The following is a 23,289-nucleotide window of genomic DNA, read 5'->3' on the forward strand; positions in this document are numbered from 1 at the left end:
TAACCCACGGTAGTCTCATTACAAATCTCTTCTTTTACATCATCTGTAAGGTAGTATCGTTACGTGTCTCTTCCATCGAAAGTGGGTTACCGGTGATGGGTTGATACATACTTGATAGATGTCAAAACGCGGAGACAAGGAACATATCTTAGGTACATTGGTACTGGTCACAATAACATTTCCGTACTGATATTTATTAAATACACATAATATATATACCATGCAGGCACCAACCTAGGTATAATAATTTGATTCTGAGAGGATCGGGATAAATATCTGCAATACTAATACCGTCACTTCATGTGTTAATTTTCCCCTAAAAAGAGAAAAAAAACCCCATTTATTATTAGAAAAAACCCAGTCCTTATGCAGATTTGGTCTCGCTCTGATACGGGACTGGAAATGTCTTTGACGCTAGAGCATTTTGATTCTATGTTCTGACGGCGCAAGACAGCCATTTTGTTTTCAGATTTATTAACTGATAAGTAACCAGGTGAGAGACGTCATTGTGAACAAGAAGATGACAAACACTGCTGTGGTGTTCTAATCGAGAACTGCCCTATCTCTGGCGATGGAGGTTTCTTCTATAAAACTGCCTTACCTCTCAAGGTGTTATATAATTGGTTGTATCTAAAAGTCTCTCTTTGTTCATACATACACAAATAACACCAAGCACCAAAACACAGAATCAAAATAGATGACAGTATTAAATACGATAGTTTTGATGTAACATGTACAGGTACTTGCGGCCAATAGATTCAATTCAGGTACACTGTTATGTTTGAAAGCCTTAGTCATTTAGACTGAATAGGTTGTACTTGTTTGTTCTTTGAGTGGTTTACGTTCGTTTCACTCCAACAAGATATCAAGCCGTTAAGATATTTTCTGTGTCGAACCTCACACGACGGAAACGCACGTGCTTGTTGCACATTACGTACGACTCTGTTTATCAAGGCTGTTAGGAGGACACAGATATTCGTTATCATGGAAACATTTCCAGTCCGTCCCTCGACCTTTGGTATGGTATAAGATATTGATTTCCATAAAAATGAATAAAAGAGAAAAATAAAATCGGGGATACAAGCGGCAGCATTATACTGCGCTATATTTTTTTTTTCGGTATCAACACCAGAAACTTACAGATATATAACGGGCACCTGTTAAACTATAGGTTAATTGGCATGGTTGCCAGTTTGTACATACAGATAGTGTCCAATTTCATCAATAGCCTATCGTGAAATTCAATAGAATATTAATTTCAGAAAGCACACTCAATGGCTTCTTGTACGCGCAATAGGCAGTTCACGTGAATGCGCACGAACGACGACCGATAGACGCCGCCTAGTATATGTAAGTGGATATTATCAGTGGTCTTGTCGTATTTAATGAAAACCTATGTGGCAGTATGACAGGTCAGCACGCTAGGGAACTCATTACTCACGATCTGGTCAATTGCTGGGGATGCACCTTCATCAATTATTCCGGCTGGTCTGGAGAAGTCGGTCAAACACGGAGTTAAGGAACAAGATCGTGGTCACCCTATCACAGTGGTTACCCATCAACCTCTCACCTTGTCCTGGTGCGAGGTGGACATACTACAGGGCATAGCTCGGACGGGGTCCTCGGAAAAACCTATAATTTGCCAGATAAAATAATCAAGAAGAACGAAATGGACACTAGTCGCTTAGATCAGCTCAGGCAGGGGACACCATATTTAGGATGGACAGAGTGCTCTGTCATGACATTGTGGCATCAAGCGTAGGAGGGAACGTTTTAAACGGCACTACTGTTTCTTCCGGTTATTGAACCACAAATGATTGTGGGGAAAGTTGAGTTTATCTGCCATACACATCCCCACTAGGGCGAAATGTCATGGGACTTAATTGTCGATAAAAACCTTTCTTAATTGTTTTAACTTAACTGTAAATGTCACCGATGGTGGTCATTTACAATGTAATTGTTATTTTCAAGTTTGAGGAACATGATTGATATACAGAAATACCTATGACTGCTGCCACGTATTGTTCCAGATTGGTTAACATTACTGGTAACACATTATACCATCCTCTTGTTCTAATCTAAATATACTATTTCATACAATATGGAAATGGTAATTACAACACTGCATCCAAGTACAGATCGATATAGAAGTAATACATAGTTATCCTCGGTCAGGTTTACAAAACAGACCAAAAACACAATATTTATTTAGTCAAACCGTTTTTATTGCAGCCGGGATACTCCTGAGGGGGAGTTGTTCAGGTACTGTAAACAGCTGGAGAAGGTCGTCTCGAAACGTATGGCAATAACACACGGCCAATGATAAGACAGATATTGGATTAGGTTCAGATCAAAGGTTATATAACTAACTCAAGAGAGAAATAAAATCACTTTAATATCTTGAGTTGTTCGCCGCTACATGGCTGTTGTTAAATCGACCACTATTTAGCTACTTCATATTAATTGTGTCTTAACATTAAGACGCTAAAACAATACAATACCTTTTGATATGTATGTTCGAGTGGCTCTAGAGAGTCAGTGCTTGTGCTGCCGTAATAAATAAATCAATTAATGTAAATTTAAAAAAAATATATAGCTAATGTCGACAAATATCTGTAATTTAAACATTTTACTGTTTATGGCGCATGCGCATACTACTCATCGTATCACGCAGTTCGGATGTAGAAACAACCATCCGACGGTAACCATTTACTGGCCGGATAATTAAATCTGTTAGACACAATTCTATTATTCTTATGGCTATTCTAAAGTGGGAAACCGGATATAGTTTGGAACAAACCGGAAGTCAATATTCGCTGCTTGGTAACGCTGATGGACGCAATTAATACTGGCGTGCTCATAATCATGACTGTGTTATATTAATCTTATATGTAATTAATATATATGAACATATATTGGATATCAAGAAACACATACATAAATAGACCAATACATAAATGTTTTTTTTTATTTATTGTCTATCCAAAACTGCAACTGTGATTCATATACATTGTACATTACAGAACCATGCAAACAGCTTTAGTGCTTCCAAAGTTTTGGGTCCTGCGATGTCAGTCACTTTATGTCAACTATGTTGATGTTTAAACCCTAAGGATAAAGTCGTGCATTAATTAAACTACAAAATAACGAGGATTACTGTAAAATACATAAGTATATACATGTATAAAGTAAAGATTATTACTATGGCTTATATGTCTAAATTCGTAATTAGTTAATCGACCAGAAAGAGGATGCTAACACACTGCCTGTCGAAAATGATAAATCATTTTTGTCGAGTTACAGAATCTTACTTAATTGTCCATAAATATTTCACCCACTTTATTAACTTATGACAAAATGTAGTGTTACCAATGCTCTTAAATTAGTGGTTTTTGAAGTCTACGAATGGACAATTAGCTGAAATATCTAACTTTCTTTTTCTGTACGTAATTATTTTACACGCTGAATGGATGGGTAAGCCGACGTGAGTCTCCTAATACCTAACCTCACCATTCACACGTTACGTAGTGTTTGAAGAGGGGTTCATAAGGAACGCTCTCAAACGTAAGTTGCTTTCCTTGTTTCCTTTGTCCTGTTTGAAGGCGCTGATTGGTGTTCCATGTAATACGGCTCTTCCTGTGTCGGTGTTGCTCTGGCCGGCTAATGACAGTCTCTCCACAGCACCTACAATCTCCACACACCACCTAATAGACGTGGCTGTACAGCAGTGGGATGCGCTAATAACGGGTATACCTTAGATCCAAGTCCTATCTATTGTAAGATGCTGCCACAAGACGAGCGTTCGATTGATATAGTAGCGTCATTGCCACTCTACTGGAACGTTCAATTGAATCGTGTCGTAAATAGTTATGCATTTATGGACTTATTCTAAAAATAACCCACGTCGCACGGACTTAAAACATTTCAAATACTTACGATAAGTAAATGTGAAATTTTGAACGTGATTTTTCATTTTTTTTTGTGGTGATAGGAGGGAAACTAAACATGATGATGTAAGCGGACATATCGCTGCCGTTCGCAGGATTGATATATGTACATAAGTGAACTGCATGTGTTGTACACTACACTAGTGGGCGGAATCGGCGATGAATCTGACCAATAGCGTCACACTGGCCAAGTTGTTTTTATATTTCTTAAAGCAAATATGGAATGTTTCGACTCAGATGCGCATGTTTAATTACATGTTATGATGACATATGGGATATGGCCGGACAATAACAACAAAGATGTGAAGACAGACAGAAGCAGTTTTAATAACGAACAAGTTTATTTACCTGTGAATAATCAGAAGAAAGAATATTTCACAAACATATGAATAACAACATTAATAATTGGTGTTTGTGAAATTATTATGTGATAATCACAATCCGCTAATGATATATATGTGTATATGGTTTGGGTAGAGCCGAGTAACCTGGACAACATGGGCAACGTACCTGGCCAATGTATGGGGCGGAACAGGAACAGACTTAGTACATACCTTACACCGGCCGAGAAGACCATCCTCAAATCTTCGCTCGAGTTCATAAAGGATGATCTACACGACCTTGGCGTAATCGTCTTTGTGAGGTAAAAACAAAAGTAATGTAATTAGGGGGGGGGGGGGGGGGGGGGGGGGGGGGCATTCTTTGTAGTTAGGACGGAGGGAGCAACAAAGAACAGACACAGACACATTCTTAACTCTTGATACCGTCTTTGCTTTACGCACAAATACTTTCAAATTAATACAAAACTATATCATATAAAAAATACAAGGGGAAATTTGAAATTCATTATGGCTTTTTTCTTTCTCGTAATAACGGATTTTCTCCTGTTAAAATGAATATCACAGTCAATAAAATCAATATATATATGTGTATATAAACGATTTTTTTGTTAGGCATTTGAATCTCGAATATTTTTCCTCCGCCACAGAAACTTCCACTAATGATCTAACTGATTTTATAAAGCGATTTATTATTATTTTCCCCTTTTTGTTGATTTTTAAGTAGATTTGAAAATAAGTAATGTGAAATCGAAACTATCCACTTATGTGATTGGTTGTCCTTGAATGTATTCCTAAAAAGTCTGAACAATGCTTAAGAAGGTGTAAATATGTACAATGTATCAACAATAGCCGGTCCGATAAGCATGTGTAATCATTCAACAAAATACATGTATATATACTTATGTTGATGATAACGTTTTACTATGCCAGGTTTGTATTTTACATTACCAGTAAGGCTGATTGATTTCGATATTAGGGCAGGTGAGCTATATTACCAGTAAGGCTGATTGATTTCAATATTAGGACAGGTGGACTATATTACCAGTAAGGCTGATTGATTTCGATATTATGACAAGTGGACTATATAACCAGTAAGACTGATTGATTTCGATATTAGGACAGGTGGACTATATTACTAGTAAAACTGATTGATTTCGATATTATGACAGGTGGACTATATAACCAGTAAGACTGATTGATTTCGATATTATGACAGGTGGACTATATTACCAGTAAGGCTGATTGATTTCGATATTAGGACAGGTGGACTATATTACCAGTAAGGCTGATTGATTTCGATATTATGACAGGTGGACTATATTACCAGTAAGGCTGATTGATTTCGATATTATGACAGGTGGACTATATAACCAGTAAGACTGATTGATTTCGATATTATGACAGGTGGACTATATTACCAGTAAGGCTGATTGATTTCGATATTAGGACAGGTGGACTATATTACCAGTAAGACTGATTGATTTCGATATTACGACAGGTGAGTTATAAAAAACAATTACTAGTAATGCTGATTGATTTCGATATTATGACAGATGGACTATATTACCAGTAAGGCTGCTTGATTTCGATATTAGGACAGGTGGACTATATAACCAGTAAGGCTGATTGATTTCAATATTATGACAGATGGACTATATTACCAGTAAGGCTGCTTGATTTCGATATTAGGACAGGTGGACTATATTACCAGTAAGGCTGATTGATTTCGATATTATGACAGGTGGACTATATTACCAGTAAGGCTGATTGATTTCGATATTATGACAGGTGGGTTACACGCCTAGTAAGACTGATTGATTTCGATATTAGGACAGGTGGACTATATTACCAGTAAGACTGATTGATTTCGATATTAGGACAGGTGGACTATATTACCAGTAAGGCTGACTGATTTCGATATTATGACAGGTGGACTATATTACCAGTAAGGCTGATTGATTTCGATATTAGGGCAGGTGAGCTATATTACCAGTAAGGCTGATTGATTTCAATATTAGGACAGGTGGACTATATTACCAGTAAGGCTGATTGATTTCGATATTATGACAGGTGGACTATATAACCAGTAAGACTGATTGATTTCGATATTAGGACAGGTGGACTATATTACTAGTAAAACTGATTGATTTCGATATTATGACAGGTGGACTATATAACCAGTAAGGCTGATTGATTTCGATATTATGACAGGTGGACTATATTACCAGTAAGGCTGATTGATTTCGATATTATGACAGGTGGACTATATAACCAGTAAGACTGATTGATTTCGATATTATGACAGGTGGACTATATTACCAGTAAGGCTGATTGATTTCGATATTATGACAGGTGGACTATATTACCAGTAAGGCTGATTGATTTCGATATTAGGACAGGTGGACTATATTACCAGTAAGACTGATTGATTTCGATATTACGACAGGTGAGTTATATTACTAGTAATGCTGATTGATTTCGATATTATGACAGATGGACTATATTACCAGTAAGGCTGATTGATTTCGATATTATGACAGGTGGACTATATTACCAGTAAGGCTGATTGATTTCGATATTAGGACAGGTGGACTATATTACCAGTAAGACTGATTGATTTCGATATTACGACAGGTGAGTTATATTACTAGTAATGCTGATTGATTTCGATATTATGACAGATGGACTATATTACCAGTAAGGCTGCTTGATTTCGATATTAGGACAGGTGGACTATATAACCAGTAAGGCTGATTGATTTCAATATTATGACAGATGGACTATATTACCAGTAAGGCTGCTTGATTTCGATATTAGGACAGGTGGACTATATTACCAGTAAGGCTGATTGATTTCGATATTATGACAGATGGACTATATTACCAGTAAGGCTGATTGATTTCGATATTATGACAGGTGGGTTACACGCCTAGTAAGACTGATTGATTTCGATATTAGGACAGGTGGACTATATTACCAGTAAGACTGATTGATTTCGATATTAGGACAGGTGGACTATATTACCAGTAAGGCTGACTGATTTCGATATTATGACAGGTGGACTATATTACCTGTAAAGCTGATTGATTTCGATATTAGGACAGGTGAGTTATATTACTAGCAATGCTGATTGATTTCCATATTAGGACAGGTGGACTATATCACCAGTAAGGCTGATTGATTTCGATATTATGACAGGTGGACTATATTACCAGTAAGGCTGCTTGATTTCGATATTATGACAGGTGGACTATATTACCAGTAAGGCTGATTGATTTCGATATTAGGACAGGTGGGTTACACGCCTAGTAAGACTGATTGATTTCGATATTAGGACAGGTGGACTATATTACCAGTAAGGCTGCTTGATTTCGATATTAGGACTGGTGGGTTAAACTACTAGTAAGACTGATTGATTTCGATATTACGACAGGTGGACTATATTACCAGTAAGGCTGCTTGATTTCGATATTAGGACAGGTGGACTATATTACCAGTAAGACTGATTGATTTCGATATTAGGACAGGTGGGTTAAACTACTAGTAAGGCTGATTGATTTCGATATTATGACAGGTGGACTATATTACCAGTAAGGCTGATTGATTTCGATATTAGGACAGGTGGACTATTTTACCAGTAAGGCTGATTGATTTCGATATTATGACAGGTGGACTATATTACCAGTAAGGCTGATTGATTTCGATATTATGACAGGTGGACTATATTACCAGTAAGGCTGATTGATTTCGACATTATGACAGGTGGACTATATTACCAGTAAGGCTGATTGATTTCGATATTATGACAGGTGGACTATATTACCAGTAAGGCTGATTGATTTCGATATTATGACGGGTGGACTATATTACCAGTAAGGCTGATTGATTTCGACATTATGACAGGTGGACTATATTACCAGTAAGGCTGATTTATTTCGATATTAGGACAGGTGGACTATATTACCAGTAAGGCTGATTGATTTCGATATTAGGACAGGTGGAATATATAACCAGTAAGACTGATTGATTTCGATATTAGGACAGATGTGTTACACTACTAGAAATGTGTTTAGCAGCGTGTATATCAAAAAGGCCATTATTCGTTTGATGAAGGATTAAGGTAAGGAAAAGGAAGAACAATATACATAAAGAGGTAAATGTGACTGGACCAAAATACACTGCCCTATTGTCTTTAATTGAATGATTATGTTTGCAACATTTTTGAGCAACTTGCACTGACTCATTAAATCGTATAATAAGTTTCATAAATGTGACAAAAGGATATTGATATTTGTGACGATTGATCTAAACTGGGTTCCCCATGATAACAATAACTTCCGTGCTTGCTTTGTACTACAATTAGTTCCTGGACTTCCTAATTCAAGTTGGGTTGGGCTTATATATATATATATACCCCCAATATTTGCTTTTTACCAACATGTTTTGATTGGGATGATATGTTCCACTTTTGAAATAACACTAGATATACAGCTGATTCCGGTACATTACATTCCAATTAAGGAGAACAAGGTGAAATACGAGGCAAATGTACAGCCACCAACTATAACGATGGTAAAATGAAATAGAATAGTTAAGTAGTTTGTATAGGAAGGAGTAGTAGGCGTTGTAGGAGATCATTATACATGGACATCCGCCCACTAGAAAGGTCTCCTCTTATGATGATTGTTGAGTTCAAATTGAAAAAAAACCTGTACGTGAAATGAGTTAGTGATGTTGTAATTAACGCATGCTTGACATCCTAAATACTTATTTAACGAACCCCAATACTTGGCACGGTGTTATTTTGGTTGATGACTTTATAACAAGTTTTCTTGATGTTAATGGAATCCGTTTCATGTGGAATCGTATAACGTGGGTTGTGTTGCAGTCTGATGCAGCGAGTGTTAACACCACAACTTAACAGTAGTACCCCCATAATGATGAATGTTAATGTCAAACAAAGGCTGAGTATTTAGAATTCCATACCTCATATTGCTGTCAAGACGGGAGGGATCGTTTGTCAATGCTAGGTAAAAAGTGATGCTTATTTTGGCTCATCAATTCTGAAAATGCGAGAAAAAATAGAAAAATGAAATATATGTGTGTGGAAAATTGCAGTTAAAATATATACGTAAATATGTGTATATATATATCAATGAAATGAATCATCTACCAATGTATATTCAATATTACAAGAGTGGTTACAGTATGGGGTTAATACACTTGGTCTATCATTTATCTGTGTCTTAAATCCGTTTGTTAGTTGTTCCATATTGATTTAACGCTGAACCGTACAGAATGCATTTGATAAGATTGCAGAGGGAATGGAGATTGATTGTGAAATTTCCAGTACCTTATCTCTAACACGAAATTGTGAATCTTCAGTACATTGTCTCTTAACACGAAATTATTATTCTTCAGTACATTGGCTCTAACACAATAGTGTGAAACTTCAGTACATTGTCTCTAACACAATAGTGTGAATCTTCAGTACATTGGCTCTAACACAATAGTGTGAATCCTCAGTACATTGTCTCTAACACAATAGTGTGAATCTTCAGTACATTGGCTCTAACACAATAGTGTGAATCCTCAGTACATTGTCTCTAACACAAAAGTGTGAAACTTCAGTGAATCATCTCTAAGACAAAAGTGTGAATCTTCAGGATGTGCTTCGTTCATTGTATTTTTGATCATTACCACTTTGATCAGATAATGGACGATCAGCAGAATAGCAGCAAGAGACCGGGATTGTTAGTTTGGATTTGGGAGGAGGAAGTTTGAGGTGATGGGTGGGGTGCGGTTTGCGTACAGGCCGATTTTAATTTCCCATTTTTTCCGTTCTGGATTTCCAAATGATGAGTCCTAGAAGAATGGAACAGATGAACTCAATATACATTTTATATTAATCATTTGATATATAATACACGTATATATACCAAATTCTTTTTGAAATGTTGTATTTACTTGTGTTTTATTTGTAATGCCCAAAATGAAATTATTTCCTTCTATATGTCTTTCATTTCATTTCAATATATTTTATTGGAAAACAATTGAATTGAACATCAGGCTTAAGCCTATATCAAGGTTCTCTCCATAACATTTCATGTATTTCAAATAACTAGTATCCGGTTATTAGGCAAGAATGGAAAGTATATATATATATATATATATATGGGTCAAAGAAGTGATATAAACAGTATACGTTTGCCGAAGGGTTCATTGTGGTTTCTCCAGTTACTAAAACATTGTTCTTATTTTATTTTATTGTATTTCCAGTACTTATATATATTATGTGATTGTATTTGTATTGTTTTTGTGTTTTGGTAAAGGGGCGGATTGCCTCGAAAATTTAACAAGCCTCAATGTCCACACTGTTTGAATTACTTCTTTGCCCCATATAATCATTACAAGTAATTCGTATCCTCCATACATTTATGTGAGGATCCAGTGTTATCTGGATGATACTGTTTATATTACTTCTTTGACCCATATATATATATATATATACTCTCTCTCTCTCTCTAGAGTATTTGTGAATAATATATAATGATAATCTTATGTGTTTTCTTTTTCTTTATGATATTAGTACTCGTTTACTACACAGGAGAGAGACCAGTGTTTGATCAACAACAGAGTTTCCGACTATATGTCTTGATAGACTTGTCGATTTAGCATGATCTCGTAAATTGCACACCACGGTTCCTAAGTGAACATATGCTTCACTTGTCATTGGTCGGATAAAGGTGACGTTGGTAAATGGTGACAATACCAGGACCTAAAATGCTTTGTCAATGATCTTTCCTACGTTAACGTCATTGATCTATGCTCTATTTCTCTATACTGAACAATATTTTCTTTGATGAGAAATCAAAGTAAAAACATTTTATTGGCATTATCTTATAAAATCGAGAGAGTAAAAAAAAATGATATAAATATATCCATGTGAGGTTCTAGAACACCTAACAACTAATAAATCAATACCATAAAGTGAAGGTATTACCGTAACATCACCGATACGTAACGCCATTGTAACCAGCGAATGATAATACCAAATTGCAGCACCTCTTGTATTATTGAGGAGTAAATTCAATGTCTTTGTAAGGAATGTAGATATTTCCTTATTTGTAAAACAACTTAAAGCTGGCAGTGCAAGTTAAAAAGCATCCAAATGAGATTTAAAAAAAATACATGTACAGATTTCCAAAAATCGTTTCCGAGATATTCCCCAGTTATGGTAGTGTCGTATCTAAGGACGGGCAGACATTTTTCTTTTTTGTTAGCTTTCACTGTCAGCTTTAAGCAGAATAATAAGTTCAGACGATAAGAAAGAATAGGTATATTTCTTGTCTGTTATGCTATGAAGTTGTTTTTGTCATATTGTATCAATAAAATACTTAAGTAATTAATTTAGATAAATTGATTTAAATAGCAAAAGTAGTGATACGTTTGCATCCCAGGATTAAGTTTTATGCATACCAAGTGTATGAAACTGTTGTGTACATATAACCAGTTTTCCCTATCAATAGCATCAGACTTATGTAGACATCACTATCAATAATAATCAGTCTTCTATGAAGATACATGCATATGCATGTACATGTTTACATGTGACTTACTGTTATTATTCATGTCACGTGACGTGTTTCTGCAATATTGCAGTATCCGGGATACTGTATATTACGTAAGCAATTTTCGCTCATTTATAGAATGGATTACATGATTCCCTTCTCATCCCATATCCTATCTAATACATTAATGTGTATCAAACTGGCCAGCGATCTATCACGGTGACACAAACGTTACTAAGGCTGTAATATGTTCGCGTTGTTGGGGGTGCATTGTCAGGTTTCGACCGGTCCCAATATTTGGAAGGGAATTATACCAATGGAATCGTGAGTAAGTTATGGATGGTCGTAGACTCTATTAATTGAATTGTATTTACGTATCAAAGCTCAGAGATATTAGGATGTAAATAACGAATAGCGATGGAGATATGTCCAATATTGCCACGTGATAAAGGATTTACGCGGATTGACTCCGAGACAGATAAAGGCCAATGTTTATGGATATGTGAACCAAATTAATCCAAAATAAATTAATATTGCAAAAATCAATGTCGATTTGACAGTGACATGGACTTCTAGTTTCTTCTATTCAGGAACAATGTTCAGTGATGTGTGTGCTTCTACTAGTCCGCACAGTGTATACGCTGTTACTCTCACTAAACTTTTTGTTATACAAGCCAAAGGCTTTTTGCCAGAAAACTCCTCCCTATAATTTTTTCAGGGCGTATTTAATAATAGGAACATTAAACTCCCTATAGGTTCCGGTTGTACAAACGGTAAAGGTATTACGACATTATTAACATGGCTACAAATAACGAGACATTACAGGAACAGGTATACCTTATTACGTAGAGACACACCATCAGAACAATAAAAGTGTCTAAAGTAGAGTTTACAACGGTTATAAGCAATACACAGTGTCGCAATTAATAAGTAAACACAGAATGAAATATATATGTTTACATTGAGTTGTCAGTGTCAGGTTTAAGAATCGGTTTCTCGATATATTAGTTAATGTCACATCTCGATGGGGTTCTGTATGGTCGTGTATCGGACAACATGCTCTGTTTCACCAGAATATTTGTTATCTGTCGGTGGGCTCATAAAATGCTAATGAAAAACGTTATGAAGGTCGTCTTGACCGGTACCGCAGATGTTTCTGGTTAAGACCTGGCGAGATCCTTCCGTAAATAAGTGACATGTTAGATTATATCGGAGCTCTTCTCCTCTTGGTCAATTATGTTCACATATCTGAGAATCTGTGGGTAACCTTTGTACATGTCGTTATAAAACAAGGATCTCTTTTTTATCAGTTGGTTTGAGGACGAATATGACTACATATATATTGTATATATTTGTCTTGTCAAGGTTCAATATCATTCACGTGTTTGCTGTAGACTTTTTCATGAAGTCATAACATTGATGTCCTGTCTTGTCTTTTCGTTTTTTCTTCCGGAATCGATATTGTATAAGTGTAATAATATTTCCCTTGTTTATTGAAGATGTAATAGGTTTGTCCCATTGTGTTGAGGTTGCGGTACATTTTGTCTTTGTGTATTGAGGCTCTGTTGCAGATTGTCCCTTTGTGTTGATATTGTGGTACACTTTGTCATTTTCCCTTGAGGCTGGCTGGGGTACACTTTGTCCTTTTGTCCTTGTGTTTTGAGGCTGTGTTACACGTTGTCATTTTCCCGTCCCGTGTGGTACACTTTGTCCTTGTGTGTTACCATGGTTAAGGTTCATATAATCGGGGAATATTACTGAAATCAAAAACTAATAAAAAAAAATACACAATATTGCACAAACTTAGTCATATAATACATTTCAAAATGTTTATCTGGATATGCATTTCCTCAAAATCATCAATAATTTGCTGTAAATTCTAACAGTTCTTCTGTGTAGTTACTTTGTGGTAAGATGAAGCAGCGTACGGTTGTAAGTAACAGAAATAATCCAACTTTATGATAATAGTAACATGAGTGTTTTCAAGACCAACAGTTAACTGTGGAGTATGGAGCCTTTCTCAGAATTGGGTCAATTTAACCTCAAACCCAGCGGATGAACGTTTGTTCCTAAAAACAGTCTATTGTCTAATAAGATAATTTGTGATTATTGAAATGCCTTCGTATATCCCATATTTTAAACATATGTGAAGTTAAATAGGGTCAACTTAATGTTCCTATTGTGTGATTTAGACACTTTTGAGCAAAACGGCATGATGATTTTGTGCAATATATGTTGTACAAATGAGCTAAATTGTGTTTCCCTGCAACATCCATTATTTCATGTTTTGTTGAAATTTACAAACAGCTTAACATATTAGGGCCCAGGGTTAGGCATGATACATACTGACAACTGAAACAGTTACTTCTGTAAAATTGCATCATAGAAGTATTTTAAGGATAGCATATCACTGGTATTACTTGTTTTGCTATTTAGATGACCATAATTCTTCTTTCGTGTATAACGCCGTAGTGAACTCCTGCCCTTAATGGTGCTGCGTTAAATTTTGCCTTGCGTGTTGGCATATTTTTTGTTTTGTCCCTACATATGTATTAACAGTTTGGTATATGTTTTGCCTTACTGTATATGTATGTACTAATCTACTTTCAATAGCCTAAAATGCAGTCCATAACATCCAACATAATAGACGGATATATTGAATGATAATACTCGTGGCGATTCAAATCCAGACATTCTCCGTTTCACTGACAGTCATTATAAATCCATTAACAGTACACAGACAATCCTACAATGTCTAAGCGGGTTGATTCCAGTCAATTCAAAAAGTATACACATTATATGAAAACTATAATATTCGGAACGAAAAATTTGGTTCCCGGACTTTATGGTAAAGATAAAGAAATGTGATATTTGCTGGGCCCGCCTACATACATCAACTCACTTGTAAAATATGGAGATATTCCTGTGCTTATTATTACACCTTTTGACTTATCTGTTTTCGATGTATACAATACGTGTGGTTAGGCTATAGATAATACGTTTTGCTGCCTATTAATTTTGCTACCTACCAGTCTTCAATGAGGCAGGAAATGCTTATCCTTTGCTCCTTTGTTATCATGTTGCCATAGTTTATTTAACAGTAAGTTAGAATTAGGATCCTACAGTATGTTATTGTCAAAGGCAATTCTGGAACAGGTTTTTAAACAAATGTTTCACGTTTAACGTGAAATAGGAGCCTTCCGGAAATTTCTCAAACCTTTTTTCGTGATCATGTTTTCACTTGTGTATATTATGCTATATAATGTTTATTTGACAGATTGCACGTAACACAAACAACACATTAAACAATTGTTGCGACGTAAAACTCCGTTAAACACATATGATCTACGATATTTCCTCACAAGAACATCGTTTGTTTCAATTGTGACTTTGTAATGTGTTAAAAAAAACCCGAATGCAACTTTCTTTTTCCTTGAATATTACGCCATAAAAGCGTGTTTTGTCTGTTTTAAAATCGGTAGATAATCATTAACGGTACGATAATAATGATAATGAGCTGTTGTAAAACAATTGTCAAAATCTTCCTAATTACTATCATGACTGTGAAACAAACCAATGTAAGGTATTTTCTAAATTCCTTTACTTACGTCGAGAGTCATTTCGTAAAAATCTGGTAATATATTGTTCATGTGAATATCTTGGATCCTACGACGTTAAGGCCTTTATATTATGTCCTCTTGTATTTTAACACTAATGGTTGAATCAAATCTTTGTCATATTTGTTAATTGTTGACATATACTTACCTCCAAAGGGGACAAATCAATGAATTTAAAACAATAAACTACAGTACTGATAAGTCATTCGTCAAATGAACAAACTTGAAAATTGAACAAAATAAATGAAAGTATTCGGAATATTTCCTTGACAAGTATGGCTTAAAACGCAGAACCATACATGTACGTGTAGGGTGTGATTGAATGGTTGACAAGATAATGGTAACGCATTTCATGTAAACACTTGAGGCGTTGCCAGGGCTTGTTGATGTTTTGACATAAAACATATTCCCATATTCCTGCTATTATCTTCTTAGATAACGACGAATCGGGCAAGGCATGCAGTAACACATAAACATATAAAGTAGATGATTTATGAAATTAAACAAATGCATTTTCTGTCAGCTACTCTACCTTAATACAGAAATCCTTCTTTGTGCTATCAGTAAAGTGAAATGCTTGTTTCTAAACTCTACAACTCAAAGCCGATGACGGGAATGAAAGAAAAAGACGAGCCCGCATGTATCACCGGCCATGATCAAATACAGGAAGTTATGTAAGTAATCAACGACCTACAATAGCTACAAAGCTATCCAGATTCGTTGTTAGAGGTCATGATAATTGCTGTAAAATATGCTGAATATTGACTTAAATCGATCCGAAAAAATGTCATGGTTACTTATGTAAAAACTCTAACAGGCAGTCAATTGAACGCATCCGCCTAGAAAATCTTATTTTCAGAATGGACTTTGGAGTCTGAGATACAAATGACATAATCGAGAGAAGATGGATATGTTATTACTGTGGAAAGGAAAGTTATCGAACGTGAAATTGCCATCACGTACATCATGATCTGGTATTTGGATAACCGTTGTTTTCTGTGATAGGGACAAAGGATACACATCACAAATGCTGCAGCAGGGATATCAATTCTCCATTGCCCAGTAGAAGACACCAATACAATAAATAGATTCTGTACACGTCTCAATATTAGACACCTTACAGAATCATCCATTGGTATAGAGCTATTTATCCTCGGACCTCCAAGGAATCATTCTATTCCATCCCTAACTATTCCATTGATATCGCTCACATATTTTACGTCAATCTTGAATGGCTTTTATACGGCGCACTTGTTATGATTTCTTAATGAGAAACCATGGTGATATCCATAACATAAACAATTAACACCATTAGTAATGCCAATGATGAAAACTTCAGAAAAATCAGTCAGTATGAATTAAGTAGTGTTTAATGACGACATTACAATGGTCTTACTGGAATGCAATGCATCATCTTGCAAAGCATGGACATGGGTGATCATTATCTAAATAAATGAGTGCAACTTTCGACTATATTTTATCATTGACTAATTTCTTTTCTACAGTGATAAATATTTAAAACAAATAGGCGTATCTATGGCTATAGATAGATATATGCGTCTCAATTCACAGGTAGTGCTTGAAAGCTTAACTGGTATACGAGTACTTCGGTTGATACTGCATGATTCTACATATCGTTTAATTATTGTAAAATTTAATAGACAATTTTAATGTTCATGACCGTTATCGCATTGTTGGTCTAAGGTTTTAGATTTAAAATGACGTAACCATGCTGATCTGTTTATTAGAACGGGTTTAGCTTAGAAGGCACCGTTATGTTGAAGTGCACTCAAAGAGCATGTGAAACAGACACCTTTTGATGAAATGTAATATCGGTATATAAAGGAAGTTTATACTCACGTGTGTCGGGTTGTGTTCCCTGTAACATATACATTTGGAGATATAGCTGTAATTGTACATGTATATGACAGTGTAGACGAACTTTCGACCTGTTTATCTGCCCTTGAGCTTGGAGAACTTTACGATTCACTAACAGTGTTCTATAGAAGCATATAGACAGACACGTGTAAACATACATCAACAGAACGTTTCACTCTACATCAGTACTACAGATTTGTTTATACTGCAGGTCAACAAAATCAGCTTATCCTCCCTTGTCTCTTATCACATCTTTATTTTATAGAAAAGATAGATGGTGGCAGTTTTGTACTATTTTTGTCTCGTTGTAAAATAAATGCATGTATATATACTTGTTTAGCTACTGTATAATCTGTCTGTATATAAACGTGTCTTTTGCTTTAATTTAGAAACACTAACTCCTCATAATCTATAACCCTTCTATCATTATATGCATCTATCGCTACAATGTATGACGAACATTTTCGTTCTCCACTAGACACAAATCACATGCATGTTATGTTTAATTGCTTTGGGTGTACGGAGGAAAGAACTTATTATAACTAATAAAATTCCTGTAATTATTAGTGTGCATGCTATTGATAATTATTGACTAAACAAGTATAACTACTCTATAACACACCAATCCTCCATGTTAAAGGTCGCTGTAACATTAATAATTATATGTAGTCGTTGACTAGCAGGCGTATTCCAATCTGTTTTTCCTAAATAGTGTGGCATATGATTTCTTTTCACTTAGCTAATATAAAAAAACAAGTATTTCATTCCTCATTTGATAGGCTATACCTTAGGACCAGATAAAATAAGGAAAGGCGGAAATAAATTAAGAAGCAGAAATGAACCAACATGTATCAACTACCCTCTAACATAAAGTACAAATATTTACTCGTTTTGATTTGGCACGCGGATTTTATCGCGTATTCGGAACCTAACCGATAATTAAAGGTTAATTCAAATAATTTAATTAAAGTTTCCCCTTCGCGATATCATATTGCAAGCATACACGTATAGCGATACTGCATTATAATCTGTTCTATATGTAATTTACGGTGGCTGCCAAAGTAACTAGAACGCGTGTTGAATTATATAGGAAACCAAACATCTTATTAGTATCTTCAGAAAAACTATTATATCCGTTTGGTCGAACTGCACCGGCATCCCAACCGCCTTACTTCATTGCTAGGGAGGGAGTGATGTTATTGGAGACAGGGTTAGTTACCTGGTATACAGTGTGTGTGACGTAGATGACCTCTCATAGAAAAATCACATATATGCTGTGTAAGCACCAAGACAGTGTTTCCATTTGAATAAGACTACGAAACATATCCCTTTTCCCCCTGTAAATGTTTATCGCTGAACTTAAATTATCGTATATCGTGAAGGGTGGTATCGTAATAAAATTGTTTCGGTCATTAATCGTAATGAAGTTAATATGCCCTCTCACATTGTATTGGTTAAAATCGCCAATATATATATCATCATAATTATAAGAATGTCATGTTCTGTTTTTTGTGTGATTTTAGTTTGAAAGAAAAATGAAAGGAGCTTCCTTGTCGGCTCTGGTGGTTATCACTGGCGTAAACACATCTCAGTGTCCGCCCTCTAGTCGCCGAAGTCCGCTGCCAAGTTGGCATACACAGAACCAAGGCAACATTGTAAATCTGTCTTAAATAAATGGGTTGTATAACATGTTACTTGCTTATTTAAACACATTATATTGGTTTCTGATGTAGCCGTAATGTAATAGGCAAAAAATTATATTAACACGTAAGCTGGCACAATTTTGTAAACCCTGTATTGCCGGATTAGCCATTCCACTAAGATGAGTTATTATTTAAACAAAGTTGTCTAAAATTATTTCTAACAAGCGTCATTTTGTATTCTCTAAAGCAAACAAAGCAACAGCAGATGTCAAAATAGAAACCATGCAACATGCCCAATTCGATGAACGATACTAAATATTAACAAAGGATGTATTTACCTTTTGAAAATGTGCAAGAGTAGATACACTGTAAGCATGATAGGAATGTCTGCCTTGTTGTCGGCATCGGGGTCAAATCAAAGGAATGACGTTTCAAAAAGACGTATTACAGGAGTGTACAAACTACTTTAAAGGTATGAACACATATCTACATGTATATACATTAAGAGTTATATAGAGTAGAACCAACAAGGAATTAATATGCGTCATACAGCTGTCCTTCTAGAACTCGTGTTAATAAACCGCCTAAAGCGTTAATGTCGGAGGCGGAGAGGGAACCTCGAACAGGTGGAAAGAAATGCCGAAAGAATCATATAAAAGGCACACAAGTTAGAATATAGCGAATAATGAATAAAATACACAATACTGCAGTTTCGTCAAAATGCAAAGGGTGTGACATCCATTTGTTGAGAATGTCATACACACAAGATATTTTAGTACACAATTAATATCAAAAATAAAATCAAAAGTCAAATCGTATCACTTATTTAATGGTGTTACTCTTTGTAGTTCACAGAGGAAGCAAATTAACTTTTAAAATTTCCTACCCAACATTATGTTGAAGTTGAACTTGCATGCTTACATTTTTTACATGGGAAATGCATGCTTTAAAAACGTACGATATATGAATTAACAATTACAGTAACTCAGCTGAGTTATCTTGCTCTATTAATGACATGTCTGTGATTCTATATACATCTAACAAAATCAAACATCAAATAATAACATCGTAAAATAAACTTTGCAGCACATAATGAAATGTTGCTATCGTTTTTGGCTGTAGGAAAATTTGTAAGCACCTGTGAAGGCTCAACAACTGCAGTCCCGTTATAAAATAAACGAGCCATGTATTCAATTAAGATACTCAGCAACATCTTTATCATAGAGATAATTTGTGTCGACTTTCGACTTAAACTTCAAGGTACTACAAACATGATATGTATGCTAAGTAAACGGCAAACGTTGTATGAAACAAATACACTTCAAGTGGCACACGAGGAACGTATTTGTTCAAAACGTGTTCAAACTTATTGACCTTCACCGAACACATGTCTTACCCAACAAAAATTCCCTAATACTATGGCATTGATCGGAAACAGACATTGTTTATCTTATTCACGGAACTAAATAATTCTGTTTCGGGTCAAGAATCATATCCATGCCTGATGTACTTTTAAGAAATGTTTTCTCTTGAAGTTGATAAACGTGATTATTGTTTATTGTGATTATGATTGAGCTTGTAACGGTAGCGATGTCAACTTAACGAAACCCGTTTGTTCCACGTGAAAATGAATGTTGTATAAAACCTAAGTGTAATTTCTAAAATCCCTTTATATATACTGAGTTGTATGTACTTTACTTTTTATTGTACTAGTGCACACACTGAAAAATTACTCAACACAGAAACTAAAAGATAAAAAATAAAATGAAAGCAAAAATGGCTCTAACGGGCTTCCTTAGTAACAATTCAGACCCACATTGTGACGTAATCACTAATGCAATATCCTTTGACTATCGCTGGCACGGAAATAATAAATAATATAACAATGGAGAACACAGTTCAGACAGAATTGACCAACGTTAAGTTAGCGCGTAACCGGAAGTTGTTATCGAGGACAGAACGTTAATAACATCAAAAAACAAAACGGTCCAATCTTCACCATTTTTACGACAATGACATACATGTATTGTATTTCTCTTAAAACGAATAATAGAATCTTCACGATAACATGTTGTTCCTTATTGATCTAAGGTACTCATAAAATCACAGTAACTTTCCTCCTTGTGCTTTTCAAGGCAATATTGAAGGAGAAAGTAGGTTATGTATTGGTAATAGAAAACAACATCTCAGAGAGACATAATTACCACGAACAGAGAAGTATAAGTAAAGCAATTAGATTAGCCTTTCTATCTTACCATCAGGGCCCAGTTGTTCAAAGGGTGATTAGCTTATGCACTTGATTAATGAAAATCTCATTTCTCCTTTACTTTAAAACCCACGTGTGTGTAACCCTGAAAATAAATAGATAGGAAGAGCCTAACTATTGTTATAGTGTCATTGAAATTAGTCAAGTTAGTTTTACTAGAAATGCTTTGATCATGATTTTTAAATCGTTGTTAAACTGTAATTAGTATAATCTCTTTTTGAACTACTGGGCCCTGTAGGGAGTATGCATAGCAGCTCAATCCTTTGATTACATACCTCTGTTTGTATAATATTTTCATTAAAACGATTGTTAACAAGCATCTCAACATTATCTTAAAATGGTATTGAACAGCCACATCAACATGTTTTTTGCTACAAAAGTTTCTAAATGTTACCCACATATCTATGGCAAACGTGCGACTCTCTTGTATGTACAGGAGACTTGTTCCCGTATTTTTTCACCCCGTATTCCATGACATGAGCATGTATCTCACTCAGAAACTAGAACAAAATCAAGTGTATGAAGTAACAGCTGTACGAACTTTGGCAGGACACAAAGGTATTATTTCAATTAGGAAGCTTGATTGGCTGGAGTCCTACGTATCAAGTTTATCCCGGCCGGGGCATTGATTTATCTACTCCGGGTTAACGTTCCAAACAACAATAAATATAATAGACACATGTAAAACCACACCGTTTTTTTCTAACCGAATGATTAGAGGGATTAATTAGCTGTGATAGATGTCAAAACCCATATACGTTTTTAAATGCGTCTTTTGCAGTAAACAGTTTTTAAGAGCTTTGGCAACACGAATGGCTGTAGTATATAGATCAAAGGGTAACTGGAACAGTTTTCTTTTAGGAACAACGTTTGAAATGACATCCTTAACCGATATCACTTTCAAAAACAAATGTAATTTCGAAACAGGCGTAATGTTTTGATAAAGTCCAGGTAACATTGCTGTGTGTGGAAGATCCTGTCGGAACAGGTGTGTTGGATAGTCATGTCAGAACAGGTGATGGAGTTTAATGAAACGAGTGTTTTGCTACATTCCATGAGCCCCAAGGTGGAACATCGATATCAATATATGGAAGAGTATTTTTCTAATATTTTGCTTTTCTATCGCAAGATTCCACTATTTTGCATTCAGACATTCTGCCAGTTTGAATATTACTGCAACTGGAAATGAAATATCCATATCCGAAATGGTTTCGTAAAACTTTCATGTTTTGTGTGTGTCCTTTTTATGAAAACCAACTTGGTTTCAGATAATGATGTTCTTTTGATGGGAATACCACCATTTTGTTGACACCTTAACGCAGCGTCATTATTTGTCTTTGTGATATCATTATCAAATCACGAGGCTTTATTAAATGGGTAGTCAGGTGATACAGTAACAGATATATTAATTAATTACTGGCAAAATGTATATCATTAATAAAATATTAATAAAATTTATAACCTGTTTGGTGAGTGTTGAATGATGGTATATAAACTATTCAGACACTACATGCCCTTCCCATTTCCGATGATTAGCAAATTATCTTGTACATTTAGTAGAAACTATAAATAACACTACAGAAGTAATACAATTACGCCTTTTCATACATCAAATAATAACGGAAGTTGAATCTGTTGCTTTGGTCACGTGTTACTTTATTATCTATTGTTGTCTATAACGCTTTGTGGCGGAAACGGATATGTAAGGTTATCGCGTCTCGTATCGGGATAATTTCTGATGTTGTTATAGCCTGTGATGTAGCTTGTTTTAATGGTTATTAGGACTTACTAAATCAAGAGTATACCCGAAGAAAGAATGAACATACTAATGTAAGCATTTGTCAGCAGTACAATATCCATTATCTTGTGTGGGGCTAAAGGGTATAACTGTGGTAAAACATGCCAGGCAGCAATCAATTTGTCGTATATTAATAGTAGTGTCGTACTCTAACGGTTAATCTTGCAAATATGTGTCACAGTCGGAGAAGTACGATGGCCGATATCGGACGGGCAAAATAGTGTTACT

At 35.3% G+C, this 23,289-nt stretch overlaps 1 protein-coding gene across 2 annotated transcripts in view; it reads left to right on the forward strand.

Moving 5' to 3' along the window:
- The first annotated feature begins 3,740 nt into the window (after positions 1–3,740).
- The window catches only part of LOC117324284 (non-symbiotic hemoglobin 2-like), a 30,738-nt gene continuing 11,189 nt past the window's right edge, over positions 3,741–23,289 (forward strand). For both annotated transcript variants that reach the window (XM_033880065.1, XM_033880064.1), the window contains exon 1: positions 3,741–4,590. In XM_033880065.1, coding sequence (XP_033735956.1) covers positions 4,412–4,590 — 179 coding nt within the window. In that variant the 5' untranslated portion in view covers positions 3,741–4,411. The remainder of the gene's footprint in view (positions 4,591–23,289) is intronic.

This window comes from Pecten maximus, chromosome 3 (assembly GCF_902652985.1).
Source record: "Pecten maximus chromosome 3, xPecMax1.1, whole genome shotgun sequence".
NCBI classification, from domain to species: Eukaryota; Metazoa; Mollusca; class Bivalvia; order Pectinida; family Pectinidae; genus Pecten; species Pecten maximus.